General features: G+C 47.5%; 1 protein-coding gene across 2 annotated transcripts in view; it reads right to left on the reverse strand.

Annotated features, from left to right (window-relative positions):
- Nucleotides 2383-23477, reverse strand: part of GABBR2 (gamma-aminobutyric acid type B receptor subunit 2) — a 372146-nt gene continuing 351051 nt past the window's right edge. Inside the window, exons 14-19 of one of the 2 annotated variants that reach the window (XM_005683953.3) lie at nucleotides 16021-16131; nucleotides 13147-13371; nucleotides 11153-11335; nucleotides 10646-10775; nucleotides 7622-7739; nucleotides 2383-4926 (exon numbers count right to left, since the gene is read on the reverse strand). In XM_005683953.3, coding sequence (XP_005684010.3) covers nucleotides 4761-4926; nucleotides 7622-7739; nucleotides 10646-10775; nucleotides 11153-11335; nucleotides 13147-13371; nucleotides 16021-16131 — 933 coding nt within the window. In that variant the 3' untranslated portion in view covers nucleotides 2383-4760. Of the gene's footprint in view, nucleotides 4927-7348; nucleotides 7481-7621; nucleotides 7740-10645; nucleotides 10776-11152; nucleotides 11336-13146; nucleotides 13372-16020; nucleotides 16132-23477 lie in introns of those variants that run through there. The other variant, XM_018052222.1, reaches the window with a different exon arrangement.

Genomic DNA, 23477 nt, shown 5'->3' on the forward strand with positions numbered 1-23477 from the left:
CCCTCCCATAGGTCTCTCTCCTTCCGTAACAAACAGAGCTGTGTTGCCAGGGGAGGGGCAGGAATGGGCTGGACAGGCAGAGCAGCCAGTGACTACTGGTGCATTTTCTTCTTTTTTTTTTTTTTAAACCCAGCACCACCTTCTCTCCCTGTCCTTGGCTTCTGAGCCTCTGGAGTCAGATCCCATGAGGATTCTTCTAGAGAGGAGACTGCTGAGCATGGAGAACAGTCTGGAAGGTCAGGGCTCTGGCTGGTGCCCCAGGTTCAGTGTTTTCTAGATAACCTTTCCCACCTTCCTTGAGAGCATATCATCCCAGGGTCGTCTCCACAGCACAGGGTAATGAGACAACCAACCAGCATTTTCTCAAAGTGCTTCAACTCCGGAATGCTTCTCTTTGAGGCTCGGAAATAGCCTTTATTTTAGTTTTACCTCAGGAACAAGCTAGTCATAACCAAAGAAAGTCAAAGTGAAAGAAAGTGAAAGTGAAGTCACTCAGTCGTGTCCCACTCTTTGTGACCCCATGGACTATAGCCTACCAGGCTCCTCCATCCATGGGATTCTCCAGGCAAGAGTACTGGAGTGGGTTGCCTTTTCCTTCTCCAGGAGATCTTCCCAACCCAGGGATAGAACCCGGGTCTCCCGCATTGCAGGCAGATGCTTTACCATCTGAGCCACCAGGGAAGAGACCCCTAAATGAAAGAATGAGGTGCCCACCATTCTTGGGTCCTTTCCTTTAGACTTCAGTTACCACAGAGCTGCTCCCCAAGGCCAAGCAAGGCATGAAGAACTCTACTGATGATGGTGATGAGCGTTTTCTTCAGTCCCGTGAGAATTTTCAGAAGTGTTAGGAGGAAAGGCTAAAGTTGTCTTCAGTTGATTCTGTATTTAGTGGGGAAATAGGAAGACTTCTCAATAACCTGACGTGGTGGAGCAGTGTCTCCCTGCTGTGGTTGTTCTGGGTCAAGTGTGAGGAAGAAGCTGGATCTCAAAGTGAGAAAATCCAGGCTCCATGCCTGCCCTCTCAGGACTGTCTGCTTGACCTTGGCTCCTGTCATTGGTCCTCAGCTTAGCCCATGTGTGAAGTGAGGGGCTGGATAAGCTGACCCCTAAGGTTCTTCTTAGCTCCTAATTTCTGTGAGTCTAGATCAGGTAGAGAAGGTGGATTAAGCAGGATTCTGGTTCTGTCCCTGCCTTCACCATGACTCATTCAGTGACCTTAGATAACCTTGCTGGACCTGTCCCACACCCTTGACCATCCTGTGTCGCAGAGGAGGCCTGTGTAGAAGGTGGCCAGGATTCAGGAGACCTGATCCTTAGGCTCACTACTGAGGATCTTGTGCACTAGGAAACTCCAGCCTGGATCCAGCCCTCTAGTGAAGTCTGTGGGTCCAGCCCCCCATTTTGGGGACTCTCACCCAGTCACATGGCTTCAGGCCTCCCTGGCCTGCTTTGGCCACATTGGCCTTGCTTAGTCTTCCAGACCTGGAAACTAATATGGACATGCCTCAGCCACAGTGTTCAACTCTGCAGGAGCCTCGTCAGGGACTGTTCCGAGCCAATGAGAGAGGTTGATGCTGGGGGAGGTGGGGACATGGAAGAAGTAGACGTACCTCTCATCCTTGTGGAACTTGTGGTCTGTGGTGGAGAGGAAGGGCCAGCATGATCCTGTACCCAGTGTGGTGGGAGAGAGACAGCAGAACATTTCTGGTTGAGGGAACTAAGAGGGCACTTAGGATGAGACCTTGAAGGATGGGGTGGACTTGAGATGGAGCTGTAGACTGAGGGCCAGTGTGGTGAAGGAAGTGCGGACAGCCTGTAGGGTCCAGGGGGAGGTGGGTAATGTGTCTGGAAGGAGCTTGGGACCAGATCTCCACAGGCTGTCATGGCCTGGAGAGGGAGTCAGGGCCAGGGAGGCAGTGAGGCTTCTAAACTGGTCAGGAACCTTTTGGTTGCAACTGCTAGGAACTGAACTTGAACTAACCTAGGCAGAAGAGTGATTCATTGAGAGAACTGACAGTCTGAGCTCCAGGGGTCTGCTGTCCTTCAGAAACAGCTGACTCGGTGCTTGGACACCACCATCAGGACACATCTCTTGATCCTGTTTCTCTCTATGCTGGCTTCAATTTTCTCTTCTGTGGGTAACTTCTTTGCCTTGGAAAGAGACTTACTGGCCCAGCTGAGGTCAGGTTCCCTCCCCAGGACCTATCACCAGAAGGCAGTAGGACTGCTCTGCTCCTGTCTGCAGAGGCAGCGTCTGAAGGAAGGGACATGCTGGACAGACTCGCCGAGAGTTACCCCCCGGGTTTCTGAGCAGAAGGATATGGCCTGATCTGACCTGCATTTGGGGAAGAGTAGGCATTAAAGACAGTTTTTTTCCTTTTATTCATAAAAACAAATTTGCAACAATTTATTAAAAATTGATACCATGCAATAGGGGTACGAGAAACTCCTCATTTACATTTGATTCTGGCAGTTCCAGTCTAATTTAAAGCATTTGTGCACTAACGTTCATTGGAAAACACCTTCAGGCTGAAGCCTCTTAGGAAATGTATGGTGTGTTTGCTGCATATAAAAGAACAGAACCGTTTAATAGCTAGAGTCACTTCTGTGGGTCTTGTTATTTGTGGGGAAATTGAAAAAAAATCAGGTGAACCTACAGTATCATTAAGACAGAGAATGTACTGTGTGGGTTAATCTAGAAGACTGTGCACGCTCAGGAGTCACAACGGGTCACAGATGCACACACTCACCTCCGACTGTCCGATACTTTTGTTTTTTTTTTCCTGCTATGCTGGATTAATATTTCTACAGGTATTGTTTGTGTGTGTGTGTGTGTATACATTATGTACAATGAATTGTCTCTTTCCCCTTGAAAAATTAAATGTGATCCTTTAAATTAAATCTGGTTTGGTGAAATCAAGAAAGCAAGTAAATACTGTAATACACAGTGAGTGACAACACCAATTTTTAGTGCCTAAACAGACAGCGACTTCAACTTGACCTGTGATGTGTTAACATTTTTTTTCCCCCTAAAAGCTACGTTCCTCCATAACCTCTCTTTGGGGGAGGGGAGGGGAATGCTATGCTACGTGAAATAGGGTGTTTTGAAATGTTGGCGATGGTTGAGATTCCCATGGGCCCTTTCGTCAAAGCCTGGTGGTGACAGCGCTGTATTCCTGACTTCAGTGGTCTGGGAGGAGATTATTGCCTGCCTGTTGAAGCTGCCATTAGGTTTCTTTAGGGAGTTGAGCGACTGCTCAGTTGTGCAGACGTCCTGGACATTGTCATTCAGGCCTTTCTTCAGCAGAGAATGAACCTGTCTAGGAATGTCACAAAAGTCATCGGGAGCCCCTCTCCAGCTGGGTGGATCCTGGCAGAGGGCTGTGCTGGGTGCTTCTCTGGGCCGCAGCCCTGACTGTCCTGAGGGCTGAAGGTCATGGTCATCCTGATACCTCATGGGTCAGGGCCGCTTCACTGATCGGTAGGAAGCTTTTCTGGACAAGATCAAGTTTTGATCCTCAGAGCGACCCTGTGAGGTAGGCAGGACGGGTGTTATTTCAACCCCAGTTTGTTTGTGAGGGGAAACAGGCTCAGAGAGACACAAGAGACCTGCCCAAGGTCATGGAAGGAGTTAGCAGTTGAGCAAGGGCCTGAACCCAGGTCTGTCTCACTCCCAGGCCGGTGCTCTTTGGGGTTCCTTTAAAAGGGAAGAGTGATTTTATGAATGAGAATCAGTATGCTGATTGATCACCCCCCACCCCCCCGAACAAGGGCAGAGCCCACCAGCTTGTCCGGATGAAGGCCACCTTCTGGAAGGGAAGGGAAGCACTCAGCTAACAACACTCTCCCCGTGACTACAGGGATGTTCTCTAGCAGATGCCCCTGATTCACTTTGGTCAGAAACAAAGTCAGTGGAAAAAAACAAAACAAAACCCCAGCCAGCCCTTGGGCCCTGATGAGAGAGGTTAAAGTGCACAATCTTTCTTTATCGTGTTTGCTGGGAACGGACATTCTGTGATTAGCTCAGGTGCTCCCCTTATTATGGGGAGCACCTGATAGGAACACAAAGACATGGCCGACTGTGGGTGAATGCTGCAGAGTGTGTCTGCAGTGACGTGCCCTAAATCCCCACGGTCCCGGAATGGGTGTTATTGTGTTAATGTGTGAGTCAGCCTACTCCGGTACCCCAGCCCTCGGCCCGCAGAGCTGTGCCCGGCCCCCCTTCCCGCAAGACTCCCTGTGCCAGGAAGGCTGGGGTTGGCTGGACTGGCCGCTGGAGGCCTGGCTGCCCTGCCTGCCTCCTTCCCCAGGGGGAGAAGGGCTGGCCTGGGGGGCCACAGCCAGTGGCGTGTGTGGAGAGGCAGAGGCGGTTTCTCCAGAAGCCTTCGCCTCTTCTCAAGGCTGCTCAGGGCCACTCCGTGACTTCTAGCTGGAGTTCTAGCGACTTTCTCCTGGTCTAGGATTTTTTTTTTTTTTTTGCAAAGTTTCAAATATCCTAGCTCCTCTTCCTTTGCAGACATGAAGGAAGAGGTCATTTTCATTCCTCTTCTTTGTGAAAGAATTAAAAACTTCACAAATAAGGCGCGAGGTCAGGTGCCAAGTGCCCCCATCCTGTGTACCGCGTGCCATCTGAGCAGTCCCACAAAGCCAGCCATGGCGCCAGCTTCTCCACAGCCAGAGCTGACAGTGCTCCTGCAGCAGCTGCTTCTGCTCTGTGTGGTTCTGTCCTGGGGGAGGCCCCGGCCCCAGGCCTCCCACCCTCACAGGCCCGAGACCATAACTCGGAAAGAGGGTGGCACGTGTCTGTGACGGGGGCTGGCGGTGGGGCTGACGCAGGGGCTGACACAGCTGGCGTCCACGCCTCCAATGGACGGGAGGTAGGCGTGGTGGAGGATGGGGAGCTGGAGGGACAGCCGGCGCTGGATGCTGCGGCAGGGAGAGAAAGAAGGGAGGAGTGTTAGTGAACACTGGCTGGTTGTGCTCACCAGGAAGGCCCCTGGACTCACTTGGCCAAGAGGCTGATGTTAGGAGTGCAGTTCTCTCTCAGTCCAGGGTCTGACCTTCCTGTCATCCAGTCACTTACCTATCTGGCAGGTGTTTAATGCAGGCCTACCTGTGCCAACTGCTGCCCAGCAATAACCACAGTGACAGTAAGCAGGGAGGAGGCAGGCTTCTTGAGCTTCCAGTGCTTCCTAAGAACAAGACTTTGCCCTTTGAACAGGGCTTTGCTGCAAACACAGACAGTTCTCTACTCTTGCAAGTCTGCAAATGGACTTGGCTTTGGGTTCCATCCCTGAAAGGCTTCTCAGCTGCTCTGTCCTTGCTCATTGGCGCCCCTGATGCTGGCCAATTCCAAAAGGTTCCTTCCTGGTCTGTGGCTTCTTTGGTGACTAGTGTACTCTTTCCAACACTGGAATGGGGCATTCAGGGCTCCCCAAGATCTGCTTCTTGCCAGGTTCTCCAGGTGAAACTTCTACCTGCTCCCACCAAAAATTTTACCCTCTTGTGGCTAGTTTCCCCTAAAACCCTGCTTATGGTCAGTCTCCCAAGCCTCCGCACATGCTGTTTCCCCAGCCTAGAAAGCTCTTCCTCTGCTTTCCCTCTAAGGTCCAGTTTAAATGTCATCTGTTTTGTACTACCCTCTCCCCCTTCCCTTCAGAAAATGAGCTCTTTCCTCCTCTGAGCCCCCAGAACCCTTGGCAAATTCCAAGAAATGCAGTCAAAAAAATAAACCTGGGGCTGGGTAAGTAGGCTGACAGAGGAGGAGAGGAGACTCCCTGCTCACCGCCTGCCCTTCTGCCTGCCTTCTCATTAGTCCTCATGGCCAGTAGGCAGCAGAGTCACCTCAGCTGTTGTGAAGCCTGCTTTGGGGGGTATGCATGGGCCACTGATGCCCTGCTCTGCTGCGTCTTATACAATGCTCCACTGCATCTGGGAAGCTGCATTCCCTGAACTCTTAGGCCTCCTTGTGTCCCACAGGCCACTCAGGTGGGAAAATCCCTAGACCTTCACAGAAGCCACTAGGCAAAAGAAGTACTGCTATTCCCATGATAAAGATGAGGAAAGGGTACAGAGAACCTGCTCTTCTGGGTACAGAAACAACCAGAACCGGGGAAGGTGGGGCTTCTTCTGTTGAAAAGACAGTGCTTTATGGGGCGGTAAATCAACTCACAGGGGTGTGTAGGCAGGGTGTTGGTGGGGTTCTGAGATGCATGGAGCCAGAGGCAGTGCTACCTCCGCTCCCTAAGGAGCTGCTGGCCAGAATGGTGTCTCCCAAGTGCTCATGAGAGATTAGTGTGTTGGAGACCTCATTTTGAAATTCACGTTGAATTTGTATAATGTCATCAGTGTGGTCAAGAGTCCAGGAAAGTGGGGCACTGGAGAATGACCCTGACCTGGGAAAGGGTGTTGTGCCTGAGCGTCCTGAGCAGCGTGGGATCTGTGTGTTGCTGTCGGAGCCACGCGCTCTGCTGTCTGCTAGGATCCTGTTTGCTTTTTCATTAATTTAGTGCTGGAAGCTGTGTTCAATCCAAGGGACATCGGAAGGACTTACAGCTTACCTTCAAGGTGCTTGCACTCTAGTGCACGGAACCTGTAGGTAGATCACTGATGAATGCCATGTAACCATCAGTGATTACACTGGACCTGTCAGCTTCAAGGCCTTGGAGCTAAGTGGGTTGAGAGGCTCTTAACTCTGTGACTACATGGCCCCAAATGACACTGCAGTTGGTGAATGGGCTCCTTTTGCTGGCTCCTCCCCTCATGTTGTCACTTCCTATGGAACAAGTTTCAGGGTTGACATTTCTAATTGCTGCTTCTAATCTGCCGTAAACTGGGAAGAACTAAAAATTACCAGTGGGGACAAAGCTGCCAGAGATGTCCAGGGCTTTGCTTAGACGTCACATTCTCACTGAGGCTGTTCTGACTTCCCTGTGTAAAATTATACTGTCTTAATTTTTCTCCAAAGCACCTATCATTTACATACAGGGGTTTGCTTTTTTGTTAAGTTATTGTCTTGCCAGATAGAAGGTAAACTCCATGAAGGGAAGGATTTTTATTTGTTTTCTTCACTTCTGTGCTTGATACATAGAGGTCTCAGTAAATTAGTGTTAAGTAAATGTATTCATTTTACATGTAACAAAGGCTGTGTGCCTGCTCAGTTGGTTCAGTTATGTCCCACTCTTTGTGACCCCATGAACTGTAGCCCGGCCAGGCTCCTCTGTCCATGGGATTCTCCAGGCAAGTATACTGGAGTGGGTTGCCATTTCCTTCTCCAGGGGATCTTCCTGACCCAGGGATTAAACCCGTGTTTTCTGCACTGCAGGTAGAGTCTCCTGCTGAGCCATCTGGGAAGCCCAACAAAGGAAGAGAACATGGGATTTGACATTGGACAGACCCAAGTTCAAACCCTATCCCTTGCATTTGGCAACTGGTAAGCTTTGGCAAGTCACCTCGCTTCTTTGAGTATTAGTCTTCTTATCTGTAAAATAAGCATTGTAATTTGATCTGTATCATGAAATTACCACAGAGTTCAAATAAAGTAATGCATGTGAAAACATGGTGCCAATTGTAAACTCTTGTGCAGTACTCTGGCAATAATTCCAAAGGAGAAGGTACTTACTGTTCTGGGGAGTTTATATCTTCTATAGGATCTTTGCATGTTCGAGAGGGCTCTGTTGTGTTCCACTGTAGCTGGGGATTTTGATCGAGGTGATTTTTTAAAATGGCCTTTCCCCCATCTGAATGCAGAACAACAATATTGCAATAATTCTATTAATTAAAAAAAATCAACAATGTATCCATTTTTAGGATACTGCCCAAGAAGGGAGAATGCAGAAGAGCCCATCTCCCCTGAGTTCTCTAAGCCCTGGTCCCTGAGCTGCTCTCTTGAGCCCAAGACAGGGAGCCTAGAAGCTCCCATCCAGGGATGGACACGGCATGCTGGAGAGGTGGATGGTGTGCCCTGGGACCTCCTTTTCTATAAGACAAAAGGGAATCAAGTTGACCAATGTAGGTAACATAAGTTAGTAATGAGAGGTTCTAATATGAAGGTTCTCTTCTTGAGTGTGGTAGGGATGTAATGACAAAGAGAAAAGAACTCCAAGACTGCCACAGACTGAAAAGAATAATAATAGTGAACTGTTGGTGGGAGTATAAACGGTCATCATCTTTCTGGGAGGTACTGTCAATAAGTATCAAACACTTTAAAAAGTATGTTTCTTTTACTCAGAATTTCCACTTTGAGAAACTATCCCAAAGAAATAGTTAACAATCTGTGTGACGATATATACAAGATGTTTAAATCACCATCCTTTACAATATCAGAAAGTTGGAACTAACCCAAATTTGTGCAGTAATAAGGGATTTGTTATTTACTAATATGTACAAATGGGGCCTCCAAAGAAATACTGTGTAGCCACAAACCATGATGCTCTCAACCTTCTTTGTACTTCAGAACCACCTGGAAAGAACTAAAGAAATATAAAAACATGATCTTGACCTGAGAGATCTGGATTAATTTGGTTTGGAAAAGAGCTTGGGTGTTTTCTTTTTCTGCTGCAGGGGGCAGCCTTATATGTATGTCATTTTGCATCCACGTGAACACAAGTCAGTCCTCTTCATTCACGGATTCTGTATTTGTGAACCTGCTGACATCTGTTTGTAACCCCAGAGTTGAATACCCATAATGCTTTCACTGTCATTTGATAGCACACACAGAGCATCAAAAATCTGAGTCACTCTCCCAGCTGAGGTTGAACAAGGCTCTGCCTTCTTGTTTTAGCTCTCATGGTATAAGTATGCTTATTGTGGTCTCTGAAGTACCACACTGTTCACAGTTCTGGGTGTTGTGTTGGTGATTATTTCTCTGTTTAGAATGGCCCCATTGCCTAATGCTGAAGTACTGTCCAGTGTTCTGGTCAGCCTTTTCATTTGTGGATTCTCTGTTTTATATCAAACTGAAAAGATTCCCCTTCCCCTGCTGAGATTACAAAAGAAACTCTCCTATGGTTTCTTCTGCTACATTCATGGTGTCACTTTCTTATATTTAAATCTTCTATCCATCTGGAATTTATTTGGGGGTAAGTTGTGAGGTAAGGATCTAACTTTATTCTTTTCCAGGTGGCTACCCATTTATCCCAATGAAATGTATTGAATAATTCATTTTTCTCCACTAATTTGAAGTGCCCAATTTCCTTGTTACTTATCTCAGTCTAAACTTTTAACAATCGACCCTCAATATATAAGAATTTTATAATATTGTTTATAAAATAAAATAATCATTACTTATATAATAAAAAAGAAACTAAAGATTTTTCATTGACTTAAACAAACTGATTATATAAAATTAATGACTATATGCTAATGACAAGATGCAAAGAATAGAGAAGTATATGAAATGAAATTAATTTTCTCACCCACTGCCCTCACATACTGTCCCTTTCACACAGGTGGATATTGTTAACAATCTGGTGTTTGTTCTACCAAATCTTGTTTAAAAAATGCACTCATACAAACACATATACATACATGTGTGTGCATTTGTGTATATCTTAATTCTGGTCTTCACTGAACTGTTCTTAGAGATCATTCCATATCTGCACAAATAGATTTTTGTTGTTTGGTTACTGAGTCATATCCGACTCTGCAACACCGTGGACTATATAGGCTGCCAGGCTCCTCTGTCCATGGGGTTCTCCAGGCAAGAATACTGGAGTGGGTTGCCATTTCCTTTTCCAGGGGATCTTCCTGACCCAAGGTTCAAACCCACATCTCCTGCATTGGCAGGCGGATTCTTTACCACTGAGCCACCTGGGAAGCCCTGCACAAATAGATACACCTCACTTTTTAACAGCTGTATCATGTGCCTTGTTTGGGCTGTATCATAATCAATAAAACCACCCCAAATGACAAACAGGTAAGTTAACTCCAGCTCTTCTTGCCTACAGGTAGTGTTACGATAGCACTGTACTCTCGGTGAAGTTCCCCAGGTTGAGGATGTCGTTGAGATCTTGGTAGTGGTTCTGTTTAATGCAGGTGGTCTTTTCTGTGTCTACACCTTTGACCATGTGTGACTGTTTCCAAGTGGCACCTCTTGCTAGGGGAATTGCTAGTGAATGAGCTTAACACCGGGCCTTTAGAGAGTGCCAGACCAACTTCCAAAACATTGCAGGAAAATGTCCATTTCTGTATGCTCTTAGCAACACTGGTGATCTTTTAAAAACTTTTGCCTAAATGAAGGCAAAAAATGGACTCTTGTTCTTCAAGTGGTTGGTGGGATTGAGCATCATGTTATCTTATGGAATATCCCTTTCCGTACATTGATGAGGTGTGTTTGAAACTGTAACGTTGGAAGAAGTATGAGTACATTACTCACTAAGAACAGTGTGCACCCAATCAGAACACTGGGAATACTGGCCATGCTGTGGACACGTGGAGCTGAAGCCTAGGGGCCTGAGGAACAGAAGCACTGTGCATAGGGGGATCCCCAGGTGGGACTCCAAACACTGAACTGTGCTCAGAAGTCATGGGTTTCAGACACTCCAGCTTGGCTTGTGGGACTTCAGACCTGCCCCGCACTGCCCCTCTCAGCCTCAGGGCCTTCATCTGTAAAATATCTCATACCCAGGGTCCCGCCTCCTCCTACCTGTGCTCTCGGTGAAGTTCCCCAGGTTGAGGATGTCGTTGAGCTCTTGGTAGTGGTTCTGTTTAATGTAGGTGGTCTTTTCTGGTGTGTCCTGCAGCTGCATGGTGACCTCTTCCAAGTCTTTGTCCAGCTAGAAGACACAGGCTCCAGCTGAGTGAAAGCTCCTGCCCTGGCCCCAAGTAGGAAACTGAGTTTTCCCAACTCATTGCTATAATCTGGGGGCTCACAAATCTCTAAGAACTCCTGTCAGAGAACGTCTTGAATTGGGCATCGCTGGACCCCATAGCCTGGGCCAGGTGGGCAATAAACTCCTGTCAGATTTTGTCTAGTTTATGTTCCCCTAGTTCTTGTTGCAGCCATAGTGACAGGAGATGGGGCTGCACCATCAGGACGTGGCGATGCTCTGAGGGGATGTGGTGGGCAGTGGCAGCCCGGAGAGTTCCTGCACAAGGCAGAAGGGCTCAAGTGGGAGGATGGGGCCCTGACGACCAGCCCTGTGGGAGGTACCTCTGTGATCTTCATTCGCAGGCGATGGTTTTCTGACTGCAGGCCCTCTAGGCGGGATGTGCTTGCTTGGTTCACGCTGGTGACTGAGGTGGAGGTTTTAGAATCTTCTTTCTTCTGATTCTGAGTGAACTGGAATCGTCTGTTCTGAGTTGCTGCGTCTGGGTTTGTTCTCAGAGTGATGAGCTGAAAAGACAAAGGAGGGCTGAAAAGAGGACTCTGGGGTCCATACTTCCCCCATGTCCATCCAGCTGCTTCCAGGGGTCCTGTGCTGGAGGCAACATGGGACCCTGGGAACCACAGAGTCTGGCAGTCTGGAGCCCAGGCTCAGGCTTTCTCTGTCCTTTTGTGTGTGCGCTTGGGCAGGCCCTTCCTCTTGCTAAGTCTTGGGTTTTTTCCTTGCTCCTAGATGTCTGGTCTCCTGACCCTGATTCCATGAGAGTCCCAGCCATCCTGCAGAACCCACCCAATGCCCCTTAGCCTCACTCTAACTGAGCCTCATACTGCCTTAGGCCTTACTCCACACAGAAAATAAAAACAGTTGTAGGCAACAGCTGTGAAGACAGTGTGCAAGCTTGTGCTTGTTAGAACCATGGCCACAGCCTCTGTGCACCAGGACCTCGTGGTTCAGAGGCAAGGAGCAGGGACGGAGAAGGGATCTTCACCAGGCCACAGTGCTCACCATGCTGCTCTGGGCCTGGGCTTGGATCCCTGGAGGGTCTGTGGAAGGATGGTGAGGATAAAGGAAGTCTAGGGAGAAGGAATGGCAAAGGCAAACACAGGGAGGCCTGGGGCTCAGGGTGCTGACAGAAGGGCAGCTGTATGGTGGACAGAGTTCTTTGGGAGAGACAAAGAGATCCGATGGTCCTGGAAGGCAGTCCTGTGTTGGGGACTCGATCCTGGAGCCAGGAATGCAGTGAAGAGCTATAGAGGGTGAAAAAGCAGAGTGACCCGATAAGAGCTGGGCTTAGAATCACCTGGCATCTTCTACAGGGTGGAGGGGAAGTCAGAGTGCAGGCAAAGAAGCTGTGGTGTTAACCTGGGGCCTGGGAAACTGTTGACAGCTAAAGGAAGGAGTATATGCCAGAGGCGTTCTAGAACAGAGCTGACACTGCCTTGCCCAGGAGGCCGCAGGACCTGTGGGACCCCCGTGGTCTCTCTCCCCCTTTTTTAAGGCAGATGCCCCCTAACTTGGGTCAGTGGCTTCTCAACTGTTTCTGTTTCCTGCTCCTCTTATTCTTAAGGTCAGGTTTCCCTCTGCACAGATCAGCCTAGTGCAGGGGTCAAAGCCTTGGGTTCACCTGCCCACTGCTGGATAGGATAATGTTTGGAAAATCTCTCTCAGGTCAGCCCTTCAGATGAATGAAAAATATAAGTGGTTATTAAAAATGGCTACTCCTTTTGATCCACTGGTACTACTTCTGTGACTCCATCTTAAGGTTATAATTCAGTTCAGTTCAGTTCAGTCGGAAAATGTATTATGTAGGAAAAAAAGTTCATTTATAATATAAAAATCTGGAAGAAACTGTAATACTCAGCAATAAAGGATCAAGTGGATGAGTAAATTACAGTAACTGCCCTCAATTATGATTATAAACTGTGGGACAGTACAAAGGGCAGAAGTTAAAAAGGCAAACTACAAAGTGTACGATAATTGTAGTTATATCTGAAAAAGCGTCACTGCGTAAACCATTAAAAAAAAAGACTGTTAATCAGAAATACTAACAGTAAAAAAAAAACCAGACCATAATATTGACAGTGATTATTTTAGGGCAGCAGGACTATGTAAGATTTCTGAAAAGTCTGGTTTTGCTTTTCTGCATTTTCCAAACTTTCTGTGATGTGAATTGTGGTCATTATTATTTTTTTTAAAGTGCATAAAACTTTCAGAAAGTGGAAGAAGCATAGCAATCCCCTTGTGGCGGAGCCAGAGGCCAGAGGCCAGAGGCCAGATGCCAGGGTGGTGAGGGCGGGGCTTGGCGGCGGCCGCCCCGTACCTTCGGCACGAACACCAGGCAGAGGGTGATGGTGCTGCAGAAGATGATGACCAGGGCCACGATGCAGAACTGCACATTTGGCTGGTCCCGGGTCAGGAAGGAGACGGCCGCCCCGATGATGCACATGATCCCCACGTTGTAGACGCTCATCCCGATGTACTTGCTGTCGTTGAGCGCGGGGATGCTGACGTTTCGGGTCTCCCAAGCTAAGAAACAACCGAACAACTGGAACAGTGAACAGAGAGGGGAGATGGCTGTTAGCAAGTGGCGGCACGCGTTCCTGCTCTGAGAAGCTACTGAGCTGAGGGTTTTTCTGTTACTCCTGCCTCCACTGCAGTGAGGACCAGCGGGATTGCTGCTGGCCAGGTCTTCCGGATCTCCCAGTCTGTCCCCACCTGTGGCCCTGGGTTGAGTCCTGCCTAGGAAATGCAGAGTGGGGTGTTACACTGTCTGTTCTCCTTTTACCTCCACCACTGGTTTACACACAGATTCGCAGGAGGCCACAGTGGGAAGGAATTTCAGACACGGTCTCAACCACATCCCCTCCCTTTACAGAGAGCTGAAAGGCCCAGAAAGGAGGATGGGACTTGCCCAAGGCCACAGAGCAGTGTGGTGACAAAGTGGACTGTGTCTCCAGACATTCAGGCTAGTCTTTCTTCTGTTAAACCAGGCAGAACTCATGTGTCTAGGACTTCTATTATCCTCCAGGGCACCTAGCCACCCACAGTAGTGAGACTCCATTTCCTAGCTGTCCTTGAAGCTAGGTATGGCATATGACGGGGTTCAAGACAGTGCCATGTAGGTAGAAGTGGTGTGTATACGCTCTGGGATGTGTCTTCAGAGGAGAAGGCTGTTCCTCTTCCCTCTTCTTAGTAGATGGAGTGGATGTGATGGCAGGAGCTTGAGCAGTCATCTTAGACCATAAAGTCAACTTAGACCATGATGTGGAAGCTATATGATGAAGGTGAGGGAGATAAGACCCAAAGGGCTCAGATTCTAGGAGCCTCCACACCTTTTTGCTTACCTGAGAGGGAAATTACCTATTCTTAAACCACTATTATTGTGAGTTCTCTGTCACTTGCAGTTCTGAAAAGTGAAAGTGTTAGTCACTGAGTTCTGTCTGACTCTCTGTGACCCCATGGGCTGTAGCCTTCCAGCCTTCTTTGTCCATGGGATTCTCCAGGCAAGAATTCTGGGGTGGGTTGCCATTCCCTTCTCCAGGAGATCATCCCAGTCCAGGGATCGAACCCAAGTCTCCTGCATGCCAGGCAGATTCTTTACCATTTGAGCCACCAGGGAAGCCCTCACTTAAAGCTCTATTCCTGACCAGTACATTTCCAACAGAAATGAACAGGATAGAAGTCAAATGTGATCTGAAGTAGGATGTGCTCTGAAGTACGCTCATCCCAATGTACTTGCTTTCATTGAGCACGGGGATGCTGATGTTTCAGGGCTCCCAGGCTAAGAAACAACCGAACAACTAGAACAGTGAACAGAAAGGAGAGATGGCCGAGGGTTTAGCCTCCCCTCTGAGGGTTGTCTGAGGGGAGGGCAGGTTGCAGGGAAAGTGCAGATGGGGTGCTGGGCAGAACGCTGGTGTGGGCGGGAGAGCTGACCACAGCTGTTGAATGGTGCAGGGGCCTCGGCTGGGGTCCATCCCCTCCAGGAGGCCAGCCTACAAAGGGTTCCTTTCCCTCTGGCTTTATCACTGAAGAAGTTTGGGCATCCAACAGCTGCATGAACCAGTTAACATCATCCCCAGGGCCTACACTATCTCACAGGGCTTCTATCCGGATGAAATGAGAGGATGGATGTGAAGGCATTTCATAAGCTGGTATATCCATTATAAGTTAATGATTATTTTGTAATTTGTATTTATACAACCGTAGTTGTTTTCCTCTCCTCTAGGTGTGTTATCTCACAGACCATTTAGTTGTTATTTTTAATTCCAATCAGAATGGGAACCAGAAGCCCAGGAAGCAGATACTGAGAGAGGGAAGGAAGCCACACTGCTGAACGCCTGCTTCATTCTGGTTCCTTCAGTCCTACAGCTGGGTATGGCTATCTGCATCCTAGAGGGGAGGAAGCAGAGGCTGGGCAAGTCCACAGACCTGCCTGGGTTCTTTTGGCAATGTGTAGCAGGCCTGGATGGGTGTCTGGGTACCTCCTCTCTGCCACAGAGGCAGATGGTGGCTTAATTTTGCTGTGGAAGGATCTGAGGGTGTAGTAGCCAGTGCCCTGACCCTGAAGGTATTAGGGGCAGGTGTGTTTTGCACAGGATGTGGAGAGAAGATTCAAGGGTCAACCCAGGATACGGTCAGGTGGAACTGAGCTTTCAAGTCCTTCCCAACCTTAAAATTTGACAGTCATGTGAGGTGGGCTTGGTATGTGATCTTTGTATAACAGATGAATGGAGTGGAAAGAGTACTGGGTTTGGAGGTTACCAGGTGGCCGCCAGCAAACCCTTGAACATGTCTGAGCCTGACTTTCTGCGTCTGCAAATGGAGATGATTCCACCCACCTCCCACGGGATATGAACATGCATTGGGTGTCAACAGACTGCTGTCAAGGAGCAGGACAGTGGCAGCTGGGAGGCACACTCACAGGTTTGGGGGTTATTCTGCCACTTAACAGCTCAGTGACCTTGGGCAAACTGAGCCTCAACGTCCTCATCAGTGAAGTGGGGATATTATTTGTACGTATCTTATATGGTTGCTGTGGGATTGAAATGGTATGTGCCGGGCACTGAGAGTGGCAGAGAGCAAGTGCTTAGTCCTGGGGGTTCTGTTTACTTCTGTGTTGACGGAGGCCCCTAGGAGAGGGAGCTCTGCCAGAGAAACATCTCCCCTACTATGCCTATAGCTCTGCACCTACCATGAGAAGCCCCTTATAGGCATAGACGATGCCAAGCCAGATGGTCATGTGGGTGTTCTCACAGTGCTCCAGGAGAGGCCGGATGGAGATGTCCCGTCCTGCTGGGTCCGGCTGTGTGAAGAGAAAACAAACTCAGGGATGGCACTGGACACCCTCCTAACAGGTAGGTCCCTGTTGCATAGCCCATTTCCATCCCATGAGCTACACCCAGTACTAGCATCCAGGAGGCCTTTTGAACCCCATCTCTTGTGTTCCATGGGGCTCAGCCCTCAACCAGCATTGACTGCTTTCTGTTTGTTGGTTGTGATTAGCTCTAAACTTCAGTTGTCTGAGTTTTTTATGCCTTTCTGACTTGAATCAGAGCGAAGAGAGTAGGGACTGGGTCACTTCTGAGCCCTTAGTACATAGCATAAGACCTGGCCCAGAGCTGGCATCCATCCATAACGTGTTAAAAGAGTGAAAGCAAGAATGAGGCACAGAGTCAGGGCGGGAGGCTTCAGGTTTCTCTGGAATTAATTTGGGTAGTTGGAAATATAGTGTCTGGTGGCTAGACCAAGCATGGGGCCTGCCAAACCCCTTGAAGGAGATCCTCTTGCCACCACCTCCATGGAGGAAGCAGTGGTAGCAGCCATGTTATGTACCACATGACGCACTCTGGGCCATAGCTGATTTTACAAGGGGTAGACCCCTGAACTCAGGCAGCCAGTCCAGAGGCTCGTCAGAGACCTACGCACTTTCCTAGTGCACAGTGCTCTGCCTCAGAGGGGTGGTAGAGAGGATTCAACCCAAGCGTCCTTCTCTGAGCAAAGTGAACTGAGAAACTCCAGGAGAGAATCAGCCAGATGGTGGTAAGAGGAGAAAAATACAACCAGAGAATGAAAAAATATAAACCGTACATATATTTTTAGTGAGCCATTTGAGAGTTAAGTTTCAGACATCATGGCCCTTCTTCATCCCTAAATAGCATGTATTTCCTAAGAACAAAAAGATTCTCTTATATAACCACAGATACCTACCAAATTCAGGAAATGCAATATTGATACAGTGTATTATCTAGTATACTACCTATTTTTTAATTTTGCTGATTGGTCCAGTAATGTCCTTTTAGGACCCAGTCAAGGACCATGTGTTACATTTACTTATTGTGTCTGTAGTCAGCCTTGGAACCAGCCCTTTCTCCTTCAATCTCAAGACCTCAGGAAGCCTAAAAATAAACCCACATACAACTACAATCCATTAATCTTTGACAAAGGAGGCAAAAATATAGGAAAAGACAGTCTATTCAGCAGTGGTGCTGGGAAGGTTAGCTGTATGTAAAACAATCAAGTTAGAACACACCCTCACACCATGCACACAAAAAAACCAAAATGGCTCAAGACTTAAACGTAAGATATGACACCATAAAACTCGAAGTGAGCATAGGCAAATCATTCTCTGACATAAATCATATTAATGTTTTCTTAGTCTCTCTAGGCAGCAGAAATGAAAACAAAAATAAATAAGACCTAGTTAAGCTTAAAATCTTTTGCACAGCCAAAGAAGCTATTAAAAAAAAAAAGCCAGGAAATTCTGTGGAGATCCAGTGGTTAAGACTCTGCACTTCACTGCAGGATGCACAGGTTTGATCCTTGGTCAAGATCCTGCATGCCCTGTGGTGCAGGCCAATACCCAAAGAAGCAACAACAAAAACCCCAGAACAGTCTGTGGAATGGGCAAAAATATCTGCAAATGAGGCTACCAACAAGGGCTTAATATCCAAAATATATAAACAGTTCATACATATGATTCAAAAACAACGAAAAACCTCCAAACCGAATCAAAAAATTGGTAGAAGACCTTAATAGACATTTCTCCAAAGAAGACATATAGATGGCCAACAGGCACATGAAAAGATGCTCAACATCACTGATTATTAGAGAAATGCAAATCAGAACTACAGTGCGGTACCACCTTATACTGATCAGTATGACCATCATTAAAAAGTCTACAAATAACAAATGCTGGGGAGAGTGCAGAGAAATGGGAACCCTCCTACACTGGGAATGTGAATTGGTGCATCCACTATGGAAAATGGTATGGTGGTCCCTCAGAAAATTAAGAATAGCATTACTGTATGATCCAACAGTCCCACTCCTGAGCATTCAAAAAGATACATGCACTCATATTCACAGCAGCACTATTTACAATAGCCAAGACATGGAAACAACCTAAATGTCCAATGATGGATGATTGGATAAAGAAGATAAATAGATACAGTGGAATATGGATAATTGGATAAAGAAGATACATATATACAGTGGAATACTACTCATAAAAAAGAAGGAAATAATGCAGCAACATGGATGCAACTAGAAATTATCATTCTTGGTGAAATGAGGCAGAAAGAGAAAGACAAATACCGTATGATATCATTTACATGTGGGATCTAAAATATGGCACAAATGAATGTATCTACAAAACAGACACACAGACATGGAGACCAGACTTACGGTTGCCAAGGAGAAGGGTAAGGGGGAGAGGGATGGACAGGGAGTTTGGGGCTGGGAGATGCAAACTATTAAATTTAGAATGGATAAACAGCAAGGTCCTGTTGTATAGCAGAGAATTATATTCCAATCTCCTAGGATAAACCATAATGGGAAAGAACATTTAAAAAGTATGCATACAACTGAGTCACTTCACTGTACAGCAGAGACTGGCACAGCACCGTAAATAAACTATACTTCAATATAAAAGAGACCTCAGTCCACGTCAGTCTTTCATGTCATTGGCATTTCTGAAGATTCCAGGTTATTCTGTAGAATGTCCTTCCATTTGGGTTTGTCTGAATGTGCTTTCATGACCAAATTCTAGTTATACATTCTTGGCAGGAATCCTAGGTAAATGATGTTCTCATCTACTCGGTGTTTCACATCAGGGTCACTTTATGACACCTTGTCCCATTATTGGTGATGTTTGTGATCATTTGGTTAAGATGATGTCTACCAGATCTCTCCACTTCAGAGGTACCTATTTCCCTCTTGTAATTAATAAATAATCTGTGGGAGATACTTTTGAGATTGTGTGAGTATCCTGTTCCCCCACAAACATTAACTCAGTGGTTGCAGCTTCCATTCATGATTCCTATTTTGAGTCATATTACTTTGGTGGCTGCAAAATGGTGATTTTCTAACTATCATTCCATTTAAGTTGGAATATACTGTTAATAAGATATTTCTGTTAAGATATTTGGCAATATACTGTTAATAAGATATTTCCTTTCCTGCCACTCATTCATGTATATCAGTATAGACTTATGCTCTTTTTAGATTCAGTGTCTCATAATCCATTACTGTTATTCATTGGTTTGAAATTTTCCAGATTTGGCCAGTAGGAAACCCCTTCATGCTGCTTCCTGTGGTTTTTCAACATGTCCTCATAGTTTTTTGGGAGCATGTTCCTACTTCTAGGCACAAGATGTTCCAGGCTCTCCTTGTATTCTCCTTGCTCTAGTCTTGGAATCAGCCATTTTCCTGAGGAGTTCTGGTTCTTTTTAGCAGAGAATAGTATTTAGAAACATATCTGGATACTTGATGTGCTCACTGTTCCTGGGCTATCATTACTTCTACACCCTTTTATCTGTCTTTCTATCTGTCTATCCATCCATCCACCCACCATCACTCTAGCTATCTCTTCATCATCTATCTATAGGTATAAATAAAACCCAATACCACTGCTTCTTGCTTACTCTCCCCCATTCCATATTTGCATTTTTATTCTCCCACAGTGAGATCCCAGGTTTCTAGCTACATCAAGATATTCACCCATTTTCTCAGTTCTATAACAGACACAAAATAGTTTCAAAATTGCTACATCCACACACTACCAATAACAAATTTACTGTGCTAAAGATTTCCTTGTAAATTTGTTTGTCTGCAGCACAGATCCCACTGAGGATATCTCATCAGAGAACTGTGTTCTGGATGTTGCCTTTTAAGGCCCATGATAAAGCCCCACTTCTGAGGGTGAAAAGTAGGCACCCCCCCCCCACCAGGGTCAGTCACAAGGAAGAAGGGGCATGTTGGTGGGATCCAGGGATGGGAAAGGTCTTGGTCAGGTGTAGGATGGAAGCCCTATTTCTCTTAGCCTTGCTCACTAGATTTGACCTTCAAGGTATGCCATTGTCTGGGTACCTGGGGAAAGATGATGCTCCCACATGGATGCAGAAAGAGCTAGGAGGGATGGGGCCAGTGGACTCAGGCCATTTTGTAACTAGATCATCCAGGGCATGCTCTCAGGAAGAGTCCCCTTTCATTGTCCCAAGCCACAGAAAGCCTCAGCTTAGCCTCTGCAGTGGTGGCCGTGGGGAAACACCCCAGGGTAAGGTGGTCCCCAGGACCACAGAGATGCTAGGTCTAGAGATTTCCTCTCCTCTGCTACTGACCCAGATTCTAAGAGTGGCAGGGGCTTCTTGATGTCCTTTCAGTGTTTAATTGGGGAGACTGGGAAAGGACTTGGCCCCAAGGTCAGCAGTGACCTCGTGGCACAAGTGGGTTTTCTCCAATGTCTGACAACTAGGCAGACCTCAGAATGCAGAAGCACAGGCCCATTACAGTCTTGCGTGAACAGCAAGCCCATTAATGATGGTTGGGTCTGTTGTTCTACAATGAAAGGTGATAATTTATGATGAACTCTTAGATTCTGGGTAGAAAAGACTGATTCTGTCATTCTCCATTCAATGTAATGAACAGTCCATTCATGGGGAGCTGACAATAACTGCTTGGCTTATATACCCCCACGGACAGAGCCCCTTCCTTCCGCTCTTGGTGAGATGGCTGCACAGGTTTTCTTTCTTTCTTTCATTGAACCCGAACCTTCTCCTATACCTCCCGTCACTGATATCAAGCTCTCTCCTGTGTGTGCATGCTCTTCCTCAGGAGGGCAAGATCTAAAGTGAAGCATGTATCGCCTCTCCCTGCAACTTGGCCTGGTCCTCCTAAACTGCTTGAATTTACCTTTGATCGGCAAACCTAGAACTGAGCTCAACACTTCAGGTGGTATTAAGCACCCTTGCTCTAGATCTCCTTGGCTTTCTAAATAACTGCCTTCCATTGGTGATTCACATGTTCCTTATGGTTAGGACCCCCTAGGTGGAGGCTTCTCTAGTCCAGTGGTGAAGGCTTCATGCTCCCAATGCAGGGCACCTGTGTTTGACCCCTGGTCAGGGAACTAGATCCCACATGCCACATGAAGATCAAAGATCCTGCCTGCCTCAGCTGAGACCCAGCCCAGCCAAATGAATTGTATCTTTTAAAAAGACCCCCATAGGTAGTTTTCATGGAACTGCAGCTAGCTCTGTCTTTTCCCTTTGGCAACTGACATTCCAGCCTCATTACCCTTTGCCTTGTTAGTAACGCTCTCCTCATGCCCTCCATCCTGGTCTGCTCTGGCCTCTTCAAATCCTGAAATCCAAATTCTTATATCTGGTCTTTCAGTCCTCCGTTCACCCCATTAACCGCAAGCACAGCCTTGCCTGCTGAGGTGGGAGGGAAGCAAAGAAACAAGGTCTGCCTGGAGTTCGAGGGTCATGGTTGGTAGAAATGGTTCTACTCCATCTCCCAGCATTCAGGCACTGACGCAGCAATAAGCCACATGTACCTGCTGGCCATCAGTGTCTCTCTCACACAGCCCCATGTCTGTGCACACTGGTCACAGATCAGTGATCTGGGGTGGTTTTATGAGTGATGAAGCTTATGTATTCATGGGGCTGGAGGACAGGGAGTCTGAATACAAACTCAAATGAGCCCTGCATTGAGTCTCAAAGCAAACTATAAGAGCCATGCCCTTTCTTGTATGATCCATCCTGACAGTGCCTGGGGCTGGAGTTCAGAATGCTCTGAGTGGTCACACACACATTCCTGACCAGGCAACGGTAGAAGGCGGGGAACCTGGGCCACTACCCGAGCGCTTACTTGGTGTCATTGTCGTGCACCAAAGCGCCACTAGAGGGCGCCAAAGAACCGTGTGGAGGGTCCACCTGAGCTGAGGATCACCCTCTGCTGGGCCTATAGAGCTACTTCTGAGGCTCCGTGGGGCCACACGTGGTGAGCTGTCAGTAGCATCCTGTGCTGTTTGAGAAGGCACTCAACTGGCCTTAGATGAGGCCAGACTTCAGGCACATTGGAGGAGCTACCCCTCTACCCCCAACCCCCACTTTGGGGCAGTGGGTGAAGCAGAGTTGGGAGAATATGGCGGGATACTGGGGAAGGAGGGGTCAGAGGGCCCAGGCTGTACCTGACCGTGGCACTCCCCCTGCTTCTAGTGGGCTGGCCGTGGAGGGCAGCACCAGGGAGCACACGGCATTGACCCCTGGGATCTGGTGTCAGGGCCTGAGCCAGGATTTCAGGCCCACTTCTCTGTACAGCTGTGGACTGTGTTATTTCCACTGGCCTAAGACTGTTTCCCTTTCCCCAGATGACTGGCCTATAGGAACTTCCAGCTTGCTTTTTCCTCTTTTTTATTTTCCTTCCTTCCTTGTTGTTCACCTGGGCAATTTCCTAAGTAATCATTTATTCATTCATTGCATAACTGTTAAGTACTACATTGCCATCTTCCAGGTAACTGTATTGGGCATGGGGAAGGCAGGACTGATGAGAGCCATGTCCTCAGGGGGCTTCCATTCTAGTAAGATCAGGACAGTTTCATGAGAGATGACTTCAGAGGGGAATGGGCTGGCCTTAGCCAGTAATAGCCACCCTAACACCTAGAGCTGCCTTGTCATGAGTGACAGGTGTGCTAGTTGTGAACCTGTGAGCTCTATACATGTTATCTTTTGAAGGTGCATAAGAGCCTAACAAGGTGTTAACCTCATTTTACATGAGGAAGCATGCACCAAGAGGTGAAGAAACTTGCCCTAAATCTCTAGCTATTAAGTGTCAGAGCTGAGATTCAAATCCAGGTTTGTCTGATTCCCAAACCAATGTTTGTTGTTTCTTCTCTGTGTGTGTCCCCTAACCGGCCCTGCCTCATATTCCAAGGAGATCGTGGTCTAAACCTGTTCTCTAGACTGTGAGGTACTGCTCAGGGAGAAATGGCTTAATTGCTAAACATTCAACAGGGGCCTCCCTGAAGCCCCTGGAGCTCTGGGAAGGCTGTGCTTTGGTGCTGTGAGAAATCAAGCTGATAAAATGCTCTTTCTGCCTGACAGGGCGCAGGGCCCAGCAGAGCGGCCACGCCTGTCTGTGATGGCCGGAGGCTGCACGTGCTCACACCTGACTCTTAGTCCGGCCTCTGCTCAGCAGGAGGCAGGCAGACGCTGCCCGGGAAAGCCTCCCCCATCTGTGCAGTGAAAGGAGAGCAGCTGGCCTGAGAGTCCCTCTGCATGATGCAATTATTCACAATGTAGGTCAGTGGCCCCTACAAACATCCGGCTTTGTCAGGCTGCACAAGTGGACCAGCAAGGGTCTGAGCATGGCTTG

Source organism: Capra hircus, chromosome 8 (genome assembly GCF_001704415.2).
Source record: "Capra hircus breed San Clemente chromosome 8, ASM170441v1, whole genome shotgun sequence".
In the NCBI taxonomy this organism is placed as follows: Eukaryota; Metazoa; Chordata; class Mammalia; order Artiodactyla; family Bovidae; genus Capra; species Capra hircus.